This window comes from Corvus moneduloides, chromosome 3, assembly GCF_009650955.1.
Source record: "Corvus moneduloides isolate bCorMon1 chromosome 3, bCorMon1.pri, whole genome shotgun sequence".
NCBI lineage: Eukaryota > Metazoa > Chordata > Aves > Passeriformes > Corvidae > Corvus > Corvus moneduloides.
The window spans coordinates 47,513,204-47,530,038 of NC_045478.1; the positions used below are offsets into that span (position 1 = coordinate 47,513,204).

The 16,835-nt window shown below is 45.0% G+C and overlaps 1 protein-coding gene across 2 annotated transcripts in view; it reads left to right on the forward strand.

Annotated features, from left to right (window-relative positions):
• SOBP (sine oculis binding protein homolog) overlaps positions 1-16,615 on the forward strand; it is a 113,185-nt gene extending 96,570 nt beyond the window's left edge. For both annotated transcript variants that reach the window (XM_032101395.1, XM_032101396.1), the window contains 2 exons: positions 811-2,765; positions 15,212-16,615. In XM_032101395.1, coding sequence (XP_031957286.1) covers positions 811-2,763 — 1,953 coding nt within the window. In that variant the 3' untranslated portion in view covers positions 2,764-2,765; positions 15,212-16,615. The remainder of the gene's footprint in view (positions 1-810; positions 2,766-15,211) is intronic.
• Positions 16,616-16,835: the final 220 nt, after the last annotated feature.

A 16,835-nucleotide genomic window follows, 5' to 3' on the forward strand; every position in this document is an offset into this window, starting at 1 on the left:
GGATTAAATGGAAAGCAGAGAAACAAAACAAAATTGAGCCTGTGATGCAAACTTTTTGCTGTAGTATTTGAAACTTGTTAAACAGGTTCTTGCTTGCCAAGAAGTTTTACTCAAAGTGACTTGTACACAAGAGTGGGCAAACAGCTCAGAAAATAATTCCAGCTTGCTGAAACATCACAAATTGGGACTATTCGAACCTTACACAAATATCCTAACTTTTTCCAAGTTTCTCCCTGGAACGAAGGGCAAAGAATCAATGATGCTTTTTGCTTTATGATGCCATTTTGAAATACCGCACTCTTTCCAACTTATTATTTGATACCCTTAGTAGAATACTAAATGTTACTGTGCGCTGCAGTGTAGCAGAAATGGTTTGCATTCATTTCCAGCAAGTTTCTGAGTCCTTTTCCAGTTCTCACACTCCTTGTGTAGCATGGCATCTCAGATGGCACAGGCGTGCTTAGATTACTGCCGAGGAGTCATCACAGCCATACTCATATGGACTTTGCACACTTACATATGCGTGTTGTAGCAGTTTATGCTGACTGAGGATTCTTCTCTGTGCTATGGGTTCAAGATATATGATGCATTATATAAGGCAGAGCTGAGATCATGGGAGCCAGAAAAGGGAGTGGCATTCAATTCATTAATATGTTGGAGAAGAAAAAAGGTGCAGTTTTCACAAATGTAACTTCTTTTTTTCCTGTTAGAAAAATAATGTATTTAGCAACTGAAAAAATACTTTTAAAATAACGCTGTGAAGAGAAGATTGCTTTTCTTACCTGATTTGATTTTATTACTGTGTTGTAGGTATGTGACTGGTGTAAGCACATAAGACACACAAAAGAGTATCTGGATTTTGGGGACGGGGAAAGAAGGCTTCAGTTCTGCAGTGCAAAATGTCTCAATCAGTACAAAATGGACATTTTCTACAAAGAGACACAGGCCAATCTTCCAGCTGGACTGTGCAGTACATTACATCCTCCAGTCGAAAATAAAGCAGAAGGCACTGGGGTGCAGCTGCTGACTCCAGATTCTTGGAATATACCGCTAGCAGATGCTCGGAGAAAAGCCCCATCCCCAGCGTCTGCAGCTGGCCAAATTCAAGGCCCTGGACCATCAGCGTCTACCACTGCCTCTCCGTCTGACACTGCCAACTGCTCTGTCAGTAAAATCCCCACGCCAGTTCCCAAACCTATTCCCATCAGTGAGAATCCAAATATTCCACCAGTTTCTGTCCAGCCACCTGCTAGCATTGTGCCTCCAATTGGTGTCCCACCTCGCAGTCCTCCCATGGTGATGACAAACCGTGGGCCAGTTCCTCTGCCCATATTCATGGAACAGCAAATTATGCAGCAAATCCGTCCACCATTTATTCGTGGGCCACCTCACCATGCCTCAAATCCTAACAGCCCTCTGTCAAATCCAATGATTCCTGGAATCGGTCCCCCACCAGGTGGTCCCAGAAATATGGGTCCCACTTCTAGCCCCATGCACAGGCCAATGCTTTCCCCGCATATCCATCCCCCCACAACACCTACCATGCCTGGGAATCCTCCCGGCTTGTTGCCGCCTCCCCCTCCCGGAGCTCCTTTGCCCAGTCTTCCCTTCCCCCCTGTCAGCATGATGCCAAATGGTCCTATGCCTATGCCACAGATGATGAACTTTGGATTGCCATCCCTCGCCCCACTGGTGCCACCCCCAACTCTACTAGTGCCATATCCTGTCATTGTCCCTTTGCCTGTTCCCATCCCCATCCCCATTCCCATCCCTCACATCAACGACTCCAAACCCCCCAATGGCTTCTCCAGCAATGGCGAAAGCTTCATTCCGAGTACCTCCAGCGAGACGCCTGGGGCAAAGCCAACCAATAGCTCTTCATCCCCTCGAGAGTCAAAGCAAGGATCATCCAAATCCTCTGACTCATCACCGAGCTGCTCAGGCCAGTCCCTTAATCAAGCTCAAGTGCTTCAGGAGCACAGTAAAAATGAAGTTGTTGATTTGACTGTCAGACCTAGTAGTCCAGTGAACAGTAAATTTGGTTTCCCCAGTGTGCTACAGGGTCCGCAGGATGGTGTGATAGACCTAACAGTAGGCCACCGGTCTAGGCTGCACAATGTCATCCACAGGGCTCTACACGCCCAAGTGAAAGTTGAACGTGAACCTAACAGTGTTGTAAATTTGGCTTTTGGTAGCTCAGACAAAAGGAACTGCAGTGACTGCAGGGACAACTGCAGCCCAGTTGACTCAAAAACACTACCGTGCAGTGACGGAGCTCACTGCTGTCCCGTCTCCTTGCCCTCTGGCACGCCAGGACTGGAAGCTGGCGCAGCGGTGTGCAACGTCATTGTGAATGGCACAAAGAGCACAGAGGGTTCCAAGAACCCGGAGCTGCCCCAGGAGCCGAAAAAGCCCCAGCCCCCGGAGGAGCTGGCGGTGAGCGAGCTGGAGTCCGTTAAGGAGAACAACTGTGCGTCAAACTGCCACCTCGAGGGAGATGCTGGCAAGAAGACTGGGGAAGAGCCCCTGGCCGGGGGAGACAAACAGGACCCGAACCTTAATAATCCAGCAGACGAGGACCATGCATATGCTTTGCGGATGCTGCCCAAGACAGGTTGCGTGATCCAGCCTGTGCCAAAACCAGCAGAAAAGACTGCTATTGCGCCGTGCATTATCTCAACGCCAATACTCAGCACAGGGCCAGAGGATCTGGAGCCACCATTGAAAAGGAGGTGTCTCCGAATTCGAAATCAGAATAAGTAAAGGTTTGTGTAATCACTACTGCCTTCTGTGTGAGTAGAATTGAGTATTTCCAGGTATGAGGTCAAACTCATGTGGATGTGGCCTTTATGAAACAAAAAGATACAAATTCCAATTTATGAGCACTTTCAGGAAACTATTGGTATTTGTGTTTTAGTATTGTTTTTTGTGTTGTATTGCATCTGTACTTGTCAGTACTCCATTCATCAGCAGCCTCATTACACTTTTGCTCACAGAACATTTCGTGATGGTTCTGGCTGTGAAGTTATTGTGCTGTGTATGTCAAAGTCAGTGATTTTCTGCCTAGAATATGGTTTAGGTCTGGGCCATTAATCTGTTTACTTATTCCAGCTGAGTTACACAGCAACTCAAGCCTCCACAATGACTGAAATTGCCCTGCAGCATAGCATAGAGCCAGATGACCCAGCAGCTTCCTGCCAGCTCAGATCCAATGGACATAGCAAATGGTCACCTCCAACCATCTTACTTTGCTCTGCCTCCAGACTTCACCCTGGCTTTCCACTGAGCTGTTCTCCAGAGGCTGAACTCCCTCACCATGAGCTTTCTCATCTCATGTATTGGTGCTTAGGGATTGCCTGCTGTTTGGGACCGGCCCACTATAGCTTATTGCAGCAAAACCTCTGCCATGGGCTTTACTGCCTTGCCTGAGGTATCTGCCTTTGGTGCAAGTCTCCCACCTTAGAAAAGCAGCTGAGATTTCCCCCAGCCCTGCCCTTGGTGTATGTCTGTGGTTCCTGGTAGGGCTGCAAAGCAAGGCACAGGTATGGGTAACTCCACCAACCCCCATGGCTTGTCCAAGGACAATACTCCAGATGCAGAAATTCTTGTCCTTCATTCCCAATTTCCAGCCTACTGAATCCCTCTGATAATATAGCATCTTTGTAAAACTCTTAGTTTAATGTATGTCTCATGCTTCAAACCTGTGAGCAAGAAACTGTTAAGGAATCTTCCCTGTCTGACCATCCAGGAGCTGCTCGGGCAGTCACTCTCATACCGCTTGAGCTGGGACAGAAGCCCCTCCACAGCTACACACCCCACACTCAGACAGTCACACCAGGTTTTCTCACCAGCTCGACCCCAGGTTTTCCATAGCAGAGTTCTCAGATATCCCAATCCTTAAAATAATTTCATCATGATGCAATAACTAAATAACAGAACAACAGCTTGAGCTGATGCCTTTGAGTAGAGATCCGGAACAAAGGAACCCCTGGGCTTTTATACCTTTTATACCCTCACAGTCTAAGCACAGGAAATTCTGGGGGTTGGTGGTGGTGAGTGTCTGGTCACCTGGCTGGGCCACAGGTCCCTGTGTCATTTGTTATGTAAAGGATCAGCGCCCATTCCCGTCCTCTTGCCTGTTTCTCAGACTTGGGTGCCTGCCCCCGCAGAGCTCAACCTGCAGCTGGCACTGCAGCTGCACACTGAGCTACCTGCACTGAATGTATTCCTTAACAAAACTAACGTAATGGAATTTATTTAGGTTCACAGGCACGGAGAGCTTCTTTCAGGAAAAGGGGAAATGGTGGGTGTTGCAAGAAATCTGTTCAGCAGTAAAATACTGATGGTTCGCTGGATGTGGCTTGGTGACATGCCAGATTTCATTACAATCCGTGGAATATTCTGCAGCCTCCAGTAAATCCCTGTCCCTGGTAGCACAAATAGTGACTGCAGTGGTGTTTGGCACCTACAGCCACAGAGAGCAGCAGCAGGGTGTGTAATCTGGGCCATTGCAGTGTCTCCCTGCTCCATCAGTGAGGGCTAATTGCACCAGCAAAGATATATAGTACAGTCAGGACTCCCTTCTCATTTGTTAACACCACATTCCCTGTGCTGGTTGCAGGGTTGGAAACATTACTTCCCTTGATCACCAGCAGTATTTATTTACTTTCTTCAGTGGAACACAACCATTATTCTTTGCTCTCAGCATGTGCTGACACATTTAAAAGATACACTAATAAGAATAGAGGACAACTATCACATTCATGGACTAATAACCAGCATATACAATAACTCAGAAGTCAAATGAATATTTAAAATCTTTACATGCTCCTAGGTCCTCCTAGTGGGGATCCCCCTACCCACCCCTGAGGTATGGAATGTATGTCCCTCAGCAGCAATATCTTTATTGCAGACCCCAGTGTTACCTTTGGAGCTTGAAAGATTCCCTTAATAAATGTATGCATGCTTCTACCTAGGGGTAGTGATTTGATCTAGTGAGAAGGGCACTATTTGGCTGTATCCTTTTTATTAAATTTTAGGAGAGCTGTGGTTAACCCTTCCTTTCCTACCTCTCTGAAGCTCCTCGTAGCTGCTTATTTCAACACAGTGCTAGAAGACTTGCACATTTATGTGCTTACTCTGTAGTCAAAGAAAGGCTGGTTCTTAGCATCTACTTCTGCTTGCCTGGACCATCCAGGCTGCAGCAATGCTGCCTCTTCAAGGTCCCAACCCCAAGAGGAGATTAGTATCATTCAAAGCCAGAGCTTAAACCTGAGGGAGTTCTGGCTTCACCAAGTTGGGTATTTTTCCCTGTTGACGTGATTATTCATGACATCACTTCACCCATAGTATTTGAGAGAGAAAGTGGGCAAACTGAACAAGCTGCATTGGAAAGGCAAGGACTCTTTATCATTCGGTTACTGTCCTCAGCCCTTTGTATTCTCTAAATGTCAATAACTGCCACTGTGATTATCCTCAGGAATAACCACTTTCCCTTTCATCCTGAGTTTTACATATTTCTCTGCCTCAATGTAAGGGTTGTCTTACAGGAAAGTTTTCAGGTTGCCAGGCAAGATTAATCTGACCCAATACAGACATTTGGAACAAAGATGCAGCTGAGCTAATTGTCTAAACTCTCTTTAAAATCAACCTAGAGAAGCAGGCACTTCAAAGAGACAGCTGAGCTCATCCCAGAGTCAACAACTAAGACAGCTCAGATGAATTGTGCCCTAGGAGTGCCTATTTCTGCCTGCAATGAGGGAAACCTAGGGTGACCAGCACAGACATAGATGTCCACACAGATGCTGGAAGTTAAGAAGCCCAGCCTAGGTGTCTGCCGTACCTCTGGGGCTTGTGCAGTAGCATAGCACATCATGGTGATGGTTATTAGCCTGTGCTCATCCCCTCGTTCCTCCAGAAAAAGAAAAGAAGTAGCCTCTGTGCAGAAGAGATGGGAGACCAGGGTCCTTACGTGCTCCAAGGGAAAGAGGATATTCTGAATACTCTGCAGAAATAAACAGCGTGGTAACCATCTCATTCCAGTGGGTACCTCAGTGAAATGCGGGTGGGTTTTGAGCATCTCAAGGCACACACAAGTGATTTGCACAACTCTGATGACTGATTTGAGGTGAGGACTCTGTGGTTTCATGCAGAGCCCTTTTGCTATTTCGCTATTGCTGGTCATAGCCAGTCCGGGGGAGAAAAAGGGCTCTGCCTTAGATTTCTGCCCTCCCTGCCTGTGACGACTGAGCACGGCTCAGAGCCTGTCTGTGTCTGTGCAGAGAGGGCAACAGGGGGAGGAAACATCCGTGCAGCCTCTTGCACTGCAGCCCTGACCTCTGCCGTGCCCATGGGTTAGTTCCTCCTGCCTGGGCCTGGGGAAACAGGGGGATAAAACCATACTCCTTTGGCAATCCAGTTGTGGGGAGGACCCCTTGAGAGAGACTCCTAACCTCATAGAAATTCTAATAAAGTGCAAAGAGGGTAGAAGCTTCACTAACAAATGTGTTGATTTGGGCCCTTGAAGGCTTGTATTGATTGCGCTGGTCACACTAACCTGGGAGAAAAAAAGTCCAACCAATTGTCTTTTTCTCTCTTGCTTCTCATCTACCCTAATTGGAAAATCTGAGCATATTGCCCTAATGTGCAACTTTTCCTGGATTTTATTTCCCATCAAATTGTGTGACAAGAAGGAAATTAGCCAAATATTTTTACACTAGAGTTCTGGACAGACAGATTGAATTCATGTAATAGCAACATGGACTCTCTAAAAAGGAATCAATGCAAGCGTGACCTTTTTGGGCAAGTTGCCAATCTCTGGATTATTTAATGTACCAATTACTTGATTATTGAAAGTGCTAATCAGCAACATAATCCTTGATGTTAAAGTTTAGTTTCTCCATCAGGACATGGACTGTCAAGCTGTTCTAGCTTGATGCAATTTGAAGAACTATCAAAAGATGTCTCGGTGCCAAAGTCCTGCTATGATAAAGGAATGAAGCTGGGAAGAATATTCTGTTGAGTGTTACATTTTCAAGTTTGAGCAATGTGCCTTTCTAAAATTAGCAGTGTTAGTGTTGCCTGCCTACATGCTTTATGCCCTGGCGGGATCAGTTTTAACCCGCCAGCTTTGATGTCAAGGTTTCCTAAAGCAAAGAAATGAAAACCCTGAGGTCTGCTTAGATTTAACATGATGGTTATGTTAAACTGAATGAGAAAATGAAGTGGCACATGCTAAACTCACAACTAGCTTCTGTATGTGTGTATGTGTGTGTGTTGAGTAATCCTGTGTTGGGGACAGAGGGGTAAGGAAAGGAAGGAGTTTTTTTGCTTGTGTCAGCAGAATTTCTTCCAGAAGTAAAGGAAATAGTAGGTGTATGGCCACCTACAGAGCCAACGTGTATGTCCTGGGGTCAGCATCTGCTGAGTGAAAGGCCCAAACCTTCAGCTGTCTAGTTCATGCATTCTACTCGTAAAAATATACAGCATGCAGAACACTCAGTTCAGAGCAGAAGTAATATATATCCCGCTTTGAGCTCCTCTGCCCATAATGGTCCAGCACAAGATTTCCTGCTCTTGTCTGAATTCCTGAGGCAAGGGACATAGCTATTAACCTCCTTTTTCTTGCCTAAGAAATTTTATTTCTCCTCTGTCTCTGTGGTGTCTCTCTATCAACATCTTACCTCTGCCCAGCTTGCTATGATCAGGACAAAATTTGACCTTAAAGATATACTTGAAAACAGATTTTCTATATTTGAACACATTTCTATGCTAGTCATCTTTGTTGACACGGTATTACGGGCCAGAGCCTTAGCTAATTTTAACTGGATATAGTTCCACTGATGCCAAACTAATTTAAATCTGCGGAGTAATTGGACTCATACACTTAACACCTACTCTTCTGCTTCAGAAGTTTTCCTTCACCTGGCTTCTTATGAGCCTACAGAAATTTTCCATTTATCCAAAGGGGGAGAGGAGAGACTTTTACCACCACAAAGCCTTAAACACATTTGCTTGGAACTGAAGCTTTGCCCTTGAGAGCTGTCTGACTCTAGCAGTGTGATCTTATGTTTCAAAATTGCCTGTATACCTTCTTAGGTATATCAAATCAGAAAAAGGATTTCCCAGAGAAAAAAAAAAAAAAAAGGAAAGAAAAAAAGGGTTCTCAAAATAGTGAAGTATAAAATGACATACTTCCAGGGTAGCTTTCAGCTCCCACATCTTGCTGCCGGGGTGTGGGAGTGCTAACTTCCGTCTCAGTAGCAGTAAATAGCAGGCTCGTGGTACGCTGCCATAGATCACTGCACACTCTGAATCAAAGGAGCAAGTGCTGATTTCTGATGGGCTCCTCCTGCTTTTCTATAAAACCTTCTAGGGCATATGTTTCAAATATGAAATCTGATTCTTGAACTCAGTTTAGAAAATAACTACACCTCGTCTGATTTGTAAAGGTAGTAAGCATCTAGGGCTGTTGGCAAACAAAACACACAGCCAGAACTTCAGACAGCAAAAAAAGGCATAGCTCAACTGACAGACCCACAGAAATATGCAGAACCTGTGACACCTACATACTGTAGTCTACCTGACAGCTCCCAGAACCTCAGACCACTGATTTCAGAGATCGTTTTGGTGCTTATTTTCCATTATTAGTTTCAATTATCTTATGAAATTAAAATTATTTGAACGGAAATACTCATCCAATCCATGCCATTCCCTAAGTTGGTACAACCCACATTCATATTGAAACAATGAGTTACTCATAATTCTTTGCCAGGCTTTAAAGACTGATCAGGTGCTTTCATACATACAAGGTCTAATGTTCCTCATATTTAAGTTGGTTCAAAGCAGGTTTGGCTGCACTCAAAAGTGTTAAGTGTGAAACAGCCGTATGTGGAGACTTGAGCTCTTCATCAGACTGTACTTGTGCTGTCGAGCTACCGAAGTCAGTGGTGCAGGGAGATTTTATGGGGGCAGGGAGGAAAGCGCAGCTCATAATTAAATACAGAGTCCCTAACAACAAAGACCACAGTAAAACAGACTCTTGTAAAAACACTTGTATAAACATCATCTAGACAACGACTGCCTTGACATGCAGGGGCCAAGATGCTGGATGGTATGTGTCTGATTGCCACTGAAACCTGATGAGGAGCTAAGCACCTCACAGCCTTTGTGAAGCTTGACCCTGAAACACTGTGCCCAACTTCAGTGCGGAGCAGTGAGCTCTGAACAACCATGAGGAGCTTATAAACTACCTTTCGATATTACGAGCAATATCTGAAAGTGGGAGAGAAAGTTGCAAAACAATTTGAGGACTGTGGTTGTGAAAAAGTTGGACATACTCAAGCAGCGAGCCATAGATTTTAAGATAAAATTAAATTCTTGTTAAAAAAGCACAGTGGAAGATTGAAACAAAGTAGAAACAAAGCTCTTTGAGCAAGAAGTCAGGAGGAAATCAGACAGTGGCAAGCAAGACTTTCTGAAGCAATTTTTGTTTCCAGATTACCTGCTGAGTCTCTCCTGTGTATTTTTAGGTCCTATAAAGGTAAGCATGTTTCTGGGTGCCTCTGCCAGTCAAGGCCTCACAGCTGAGACCTACTAATCATGACCTTATTTACATTATTTTGATAACGAGCTGCACTGCACTCGCAGGACTTGTGTTTGGAAACGTGTGTGATCATCTCGTGAGAGCCATGAATCGAAGTAACCTCTAACATTCTGCAGAACCCTCAACTATTTAATGTTTGCTTCTACCATGAAAATTACAGCTGATTAAATATCTGGGCTTGATCCTGCTCAGTACTGCGTGCACTCAGCGTTTGGTGCCTCTAATGCAAGTTGAAGGCCCTCGGCATGTTAGAGATCGAGGTCCTGCCTCTGACTCCTTTGCATGGCTTTACTTCCCCAGACACAGCTTTGGTATTTGAAAAGAATGGTATTCCTGTACAACATGTGTCTCAATTTGTAATGATATCCACCCTGCAGCTGGCTTGCTTTTCCAAGAGTTTCTGAAACATTGCTGCCTCAAATTCGAGCCAACCTTCAATAGCAAATTATATAAAGGCAAAGAGGCTGAACTGCGTTTGCTGAGAGGACACCCATACTCCCTGCTGTGCTCCATCTTCCAGTCTCAGTTTTGGACTTTCATGCTGTGTAATGTAATCATCTTCTATGAAGGCAGATATTTAAAAAAAAAAAAAAAAAGGTGGTTTAGGGATTGGGTAGTGTTGAGTGAAATAACTATGGAGTTCTGACCTCTCTGGAAAGATCTGCATTCCATCATCAGGCGATTGATATTGAAACCTATGGTTAGAGCAATTTTCAGCCATTTATTTGGAGCCCACGTGGTTAAATGTAAAACTTCGTGTTGCCTGCTTATGCTCCAAATATTTATAAGCCTTCCTTGAACCACTTGTGCTGCCACTTCTAAGTTCCTTATCCAAAAAGAGGAGAAAAAAATGCTCTTTCCCACAGGAATTCTCCAACTGAGAGAATCTTGAACATGACTAGAAAAGATACATGATGAAGTCATTGAAAATTTGAATTCTGACCCTAAATTTCAAAGTTCAGTTAAAATGCGAATTCAGTTTCATGTGAAGCAGTTTACCAAATATTGCTGAAATTGTTATCTTGGTGGTAAAAATATTGTTCCTGTCTTCTTGAGGTGGGAAATAGAGAAAATCTAAAGCAGTATTTGGGCCCAGTGCAGGTTTTTCAGTACCCAGCAGTGCTGGGCGTAAGGGAGATGCCCTAAGGGGCCTGGCACTGCACTGAGGTCAATGCTCAGTCTCACCCACTTGCTTCTTATGTGTTCTGGGTGGGTTTTTCCTCTTCATTCTCCCACAATATAATCCACGTGACATTTTTGCCACCTGAGCATGCCCCCGTGCTTTTGGATGAGCATCTGCTCTTGCTTAGACTTGAAAAGAATGAGGGCTGTGAAAACCAGGGAGAAACCCTGTGGGGACCGTATCAGGCATGCAGTCCTGGACGGTTATGGGCAGTGGAGTTGTTCATGGGAAAATAGGAAAGTGTTGATTGCTTCCTGATACTGGATGCTGAAACTTTTCACTAAGAAGGTTCATTGCTGCTTCAGAAAGTTTTGTTATGATTGTTACAATTTTGTGGCCCACAGTAACATTTCAGGTTAAAAAGCCAGGCCCAGGTGTGGCCCGGGTGAGGAGGAGAACTCTCAGAGGGAGGTACAGGCTGTGGCTCAGCAAGATACCCATCCTCACCATCCTGCATACCACTGCCAATAGTTAAACTGCCTTTCTCTGGCTATGTAACTGGTTTTACTGGAGAGATCAGGTTGAATAAGAAAATTGAGAAGAACCTTGGAATAGCCAAAAGCATAGTGGTTTAGGCCCACAAGAGACAGCTGAAATGCAAGTTAAAGTTCCTATTCTGATTCAGACAAAATTGGAGGTTTAAAGAAGGGTAATCACATCACAGTGGTTGCCTGTTTTCAGGAAAGGAGAGTAGAAACTGTCTGGATTTGGTTTACCTTCTTTTTCAGTTTTGGAATATTTTTTTTGTTTGGTTTGTTTTTTTGGTGTGGTTTTTTTGTTTTGTTTTGGCTTTTTTTTTGGGGGGGTGTTGTTGTTGTGGTTGGTTTTTGAGGGGGGGGGAGGGTGTTTTGTTTGTTTGTTATTTTTTTAAAAATACCTTGCAAAAGTCCAACTTTATCCCAGCTTAGAATGGGAGAACTTGTTGAAGATCTGGCTGGTTTTTTTCAGAGGAAAATCGTATCTTCTGTCACATCTGCACACCAGTGGGGCAAAGCACACTATTTACAAGGCTGGAAAACACACTGATGCTGCACTAGCTGGGGGACACTGGGCTGCCTTGTTGTTGTGGAGATATACCCAGTTACCCCAGTGTAAGTCAGGACTGGCCCTGGCAGGCTCTGTGGACACTTCCAATGTAGAGGTTAGAAGTCCAGAACTGTGATGGCATTTTCCTCTTTGCATGATCCATGTACATACCTCAGAGTCCCCCAAAATATAAAGCAGAGACCCACTGTCAGTAATAGCCTGGAGAAAATGGTGCAACAAGTTGGGGGTGTCCTTACCACTTCTTCTGCCTAGGCATAAAAGTCAAATCACAGGGCTCTTCCCCAGTGCACTCCCTGAAGTCACAATGTCTGCTCAGACTGCAGCTCATGTTTCAGTAGAAGGGAGAGCCTGAGTTCCACAGGTGACCCAAAGCTGAGGAGGATCTTTGGCTTACAAGGTCAGAGCAGAAGGAAATCACTATCTTTGAAATCCAGAGGTGGTGCTTAAGGACGCTGCTTGTTTTCCCATTTGTGCTAAAGGTCCTCCCTGTCTTTTGCAATATGGCATCCCTTCAGTTAGCTCATGGAAAGACAAATCACAGAGTATTCAAAGGGGAAGGTTTTAATGAAGAAGCTTGAACTGCTTTAAGAATTGTGAAAAAAGAAAAAGAAAAAGAGAAAATTACAGAACTATTACAAGTAACAGATGATTCCCGAGTGTTTCCAGGGCTGAGCCTGCTCCCATGCTGACTTTAGCTGCACTCTTGTGGTTTATCTTCAGAGCAGTTTCCCTGAGAAAATACTTGCAGTGCCTTTACTCTAGAGCCATGCATGTCCCAGATGAGCTAGGCCTCTTTTAGCACATCAGCATTCATTGTCTGGGTGAATTAAGTGCTGTGCTATATTATGGGAACTCTGCCATGCCAGTCCACATCAATGATTTTTTCAGCCTTCCCCACCCAGTCTCTAATTTTTCCTGAACAATAAGATGTGAATCTGGAGACAGAAATGTTCAATGGGGCATAGAATGACAGGGAAGCAACCATGGAAAAAACTGTGTGTGTGTCTGGATGTGTGCATGAGTCCAAAGGCATGTCAATGACATGGCCCCTCTGAGGGGACAGGACATGACTGGGGAGGCCATCACTGCCAGCAGGAGCATGCTGCCATGCTTGTCTCCTGGGGCAGTGCTGGGAGCAGACACACAGGGATCAGTGCTTGGGGGTGGGGGAGCAGAAGGACATATCCCCACAGCTGAGCCACCCAGCTCCTCAGCATGGAGGGGCAGGGAGGTGATGCTTCTAGCATTTGGCTCTGCCAAGCAGGGCCAAGCTTACCACCACAGGACAAAGGGCTGTAGCTCTGCAACAGCACCTGGAAAGAGCTGGGTAACTGCAGAGAGGGAACAGAGAGTGGGGAGGCTTTGCCTTAGCTGCCAAATTGACCTGCCGTGCTCTAATTCTGTGCTGCTCTGAGCAAGGACTTAAATCCTCACGTGTCAGGCATCAACCAAAGAGGAAGCTCTGTGTGGGTGAGTGCAGCCTGTGTCACAGCTGCCAATGGCTCAGGTTTTGACTAACAGCCACACAGCACCAGGAGAGAGTGCAGCTCTCACCTACTGCATGGAATCACTGCGTCACTATCTGAGCCCACAGATGAACCTCCAGGCACCTGCTATAGCTGGGTCGTCATCCAATTGAGTTATTCTCCTTCCCCCCCCCCCCCCCTTTAACAATAGGGCAGAAATGATCCTTCTTACTTGTTCTCTTTCCCTCATCTTTTCCATGCTGTCTCCTGGGTTTGAACTACAGCCTGCCTCTAACTTCTAGGTGGTCTTCCAATCCAGGATCAGCCCAGCCCTACTTGACTTTGGAAAGCAAGCAAAACCCAGTGTGCTTACCTCAGCACAACTCACATAAGCTCAACTCTATGGCTTTATCCTGATGAAAATTCTTTTGTGGTTGATGCAATTTTTCTATCTGATCAGCAATATTTGATGTGTGTTGAAGGCAGGTTCAGCTAGGGTGAAGAGCATATGTCGATCTCCTAAAAAGTAATTTGGGGTTTTTTGGGGGGAGATATAAATAGCTGACTTTATTGTACTGGTCATGCACGCTAGTGCTGGCACGAGGTGCATAGCATTGAGCTCTGAAGCAGTGATGACTAGCATGTTCTCATTTCTTTATAGAACTTTGCCTGCTATGCCTGATACAGATTTTTATTTTGTAACTTGATTGCTACAAAGATGCATTCATCAAACGCAATTACTGCCATATGAGCCAGTGACCAGGGAAGGTCCTTCTTGCCATTCAGCACAATGGACACTGAGTCCATTGGCAGCAGGGGAAAATAGACAGAACTTACACAGCAAGCTGACCACTCCAGGCAGAAAGCATCCAGAGCCACTGAACTTCTTTATGCCTCCCCTTGCAAATCTCTTATTGGTCTGTGCCATGTACCATGAGACTGGTTAGTGAGGGATGGAAATTAATTTCCATTGATGTATGGAAAGAGAGAAGTAGAGTGAGGTTTCATACAGACATTACAGGTTTAATTTGCTCTGCTTCCCTTTTTACACCAAGACTTCAAGCCAAAAAATGTGACAGAAAACAGCTGTGTACTTCACCTTAGTAGGTGGATACATCCCAATTCTCAGTCTAGTTCTTGTTCGCAGCTCTCTGTAGACACAAAGAAGCTCATCTCACTGGGCACGTTGCCTGAAAGCACAAACGCTACTCCTTAACCTAGATGTGGTGGCCTCCATGCCATGGAAGTTTATGCTGGTCGACATATTCAATGTGCCTTCCAGTCTCTGCTTTGAGGAGGGTGGAGGTTTGGCAAGGGGATACAGGCACATTTTTGAGAGGGATTGCAGAGGAGCCAGTGTGAAGGGGAGATTGTGGAGCAGACGGAGAAGGAAAATGTGCCCCAGCACCAAAACAAGGCTGATCAGTACTGCAGAGTTTCAGGCCAAATCTGTAGGGGACAGGAGATCCCATCCAAGGAGATAGAGTCCAAAGCTCACTGTGCAGGGAGAGAGAGGGGACAATCTCTGCTAGGTAGCTTACATGGTCAGCTGACAAGGGAAGCAGAAGCACATGAAGCAATGGTGTATCTCCCAGTAGCCCCTAGAAAAACTAAGACTCAGGAGCTTATAACTGCCCGGGTGTTGTTGAGAATGAACTATAATTATATCAGTTTCCACCTTCTTACCACAGGAATTCCTTCATCTTCCACTCCAGCAACCTTGAACGCTCCATGTCCCGATGGCCCTTGAGGCACAAGGGGCAGGCGAGGCTGAAGTGGTGGACTTGTGCCTCAGCCTGACTGCTTGCCCACTGTGAGGCTGTGTGGGAATTGAGCTCAGGCAGTGCCCAGCCTGCCTGCAGTGAGCCTCCTGCCGCTCACCCTGACCCCCTCTGCTTGTCTGCTTTGCAGGAGCACTCGCTGACAGGGTACCTTGCATGGAGAAAGGGAGCAGAGCAAACCACGTCACTCCACCGAATGACACCAGCCGGTCCGCTCACCACCCCCTCTGGCTGAAAGTCCAGCAAAGAAAGCAGCTTCCTGTCATGAAGCCCCTCCGAGGAAGTCTCGGTCCCACGGGTGCCTTTGACCCAGAAGACAGCACATCATGGATCCACACAGTGTGCTCAGCATTCCTGCGACCACCCCTCTTCTCCTCTTGGAACGCTTTTTCCTCTTGGTTTCTTGCTGGGGGGGATTTTTCACCCGGGTTTCAAAAACCACACGGACCAACATAGGTACTTTTCCCTCACTGACTTCGGAGTTCAGATATTTGAGATTGGACAATGATACGGATTTTTTTTAATTTTTTTTCCTTTGAAAAACTGCTGTGGTTTTGCTGCTACACTAAGAATCGTGATTTGCATTGTATGGTTTTGGACCTATTCAAGTTTTGATGGGGGAAAGGGGTAATACTGGAGTAGCAACGCTTCAGAGTCATCTCTGTCCTACCCATGATGCACTTTTAAATGAAGAGTTAGAATATTTTATTGGCTAATATACTTTTCTTGTTATTTTTACAAAGGCCACCTTTATCCTTTCTAATGCCATATTTTCAGTGTTACACTTTTATGGCTTTTAATTTTTGATTTGACAGATGTAAGAAGCAGCATGAATAGTTTATACTGTGGTTTTTCAGAGACTGAATGCCAAGAGTACTCAGTAAATGTTTATTCTTCTCAGCTTTCTCTTTAAATTCCCCTAAATAGCGCCCCATTTGGGAACAGAGCAAGAGTGTTGAACTAAAGACCAAAATTCCCTCAAGGTGTAAAATAATCTGAGGGGAATATTTGCTGGGCGTCACGAAAGACTTGGATGAAATTTCAACCCTGATGGTGTTCAGTGATCCAGGAAGGCAGTGAGACAATCTCTCCATATGCATAGCCCTTTCATGATAATTAGAATGGTATGGACAAACCAATGAAAACAAGGGTAAAGTGAGAAAGATCCCCCATGATTCTGTTTCACTGTTTGCTTTCTCCTGTCATGGTTAAGAGAAATGTGCAATTTGATCCTCAATCAGTGGGTGGAGGATAACAGGGTAGAATTTACTTGTGTGCACTTGTACAGTTGTAGCCAAGAGTCCAAAATACACTAGAGCATGTTATACTGGCACTGAATTGGTAAGAGAGTTGTGGAGTATCCCATTCTGACAAATAAAAAAGAAAAAAAAAGAAAAGAAAAAAAAATACAAAAACCCATAAAAACCCCACAAAAAATCAAAAAGAAAGAAAAAAACTTAAAAAAAATTTCAGATCACCTTGTGATTCAGTGTAACTGTTTACTAACTCGAATAAAGCAATTGTTCACTCTTGAGTGTTCAGAGTACACCTTTTCTATAAGGCTGCTGCAGGGAAGACAGGAGCAGTTTGCAGGAGCAGAGGCTCTGTGTCAGTGGTGTTGGGAGCAGGGCAGCAGGGTCAGTTGAACCAGAGCCTTGTAGTGATGGTGCACTATGAGCACTATGTATATACTGTATTTCTATATTTTCCTTTGTACAGATTCACTTAAGTCAAGCTACTGTTTTACAGGTGCT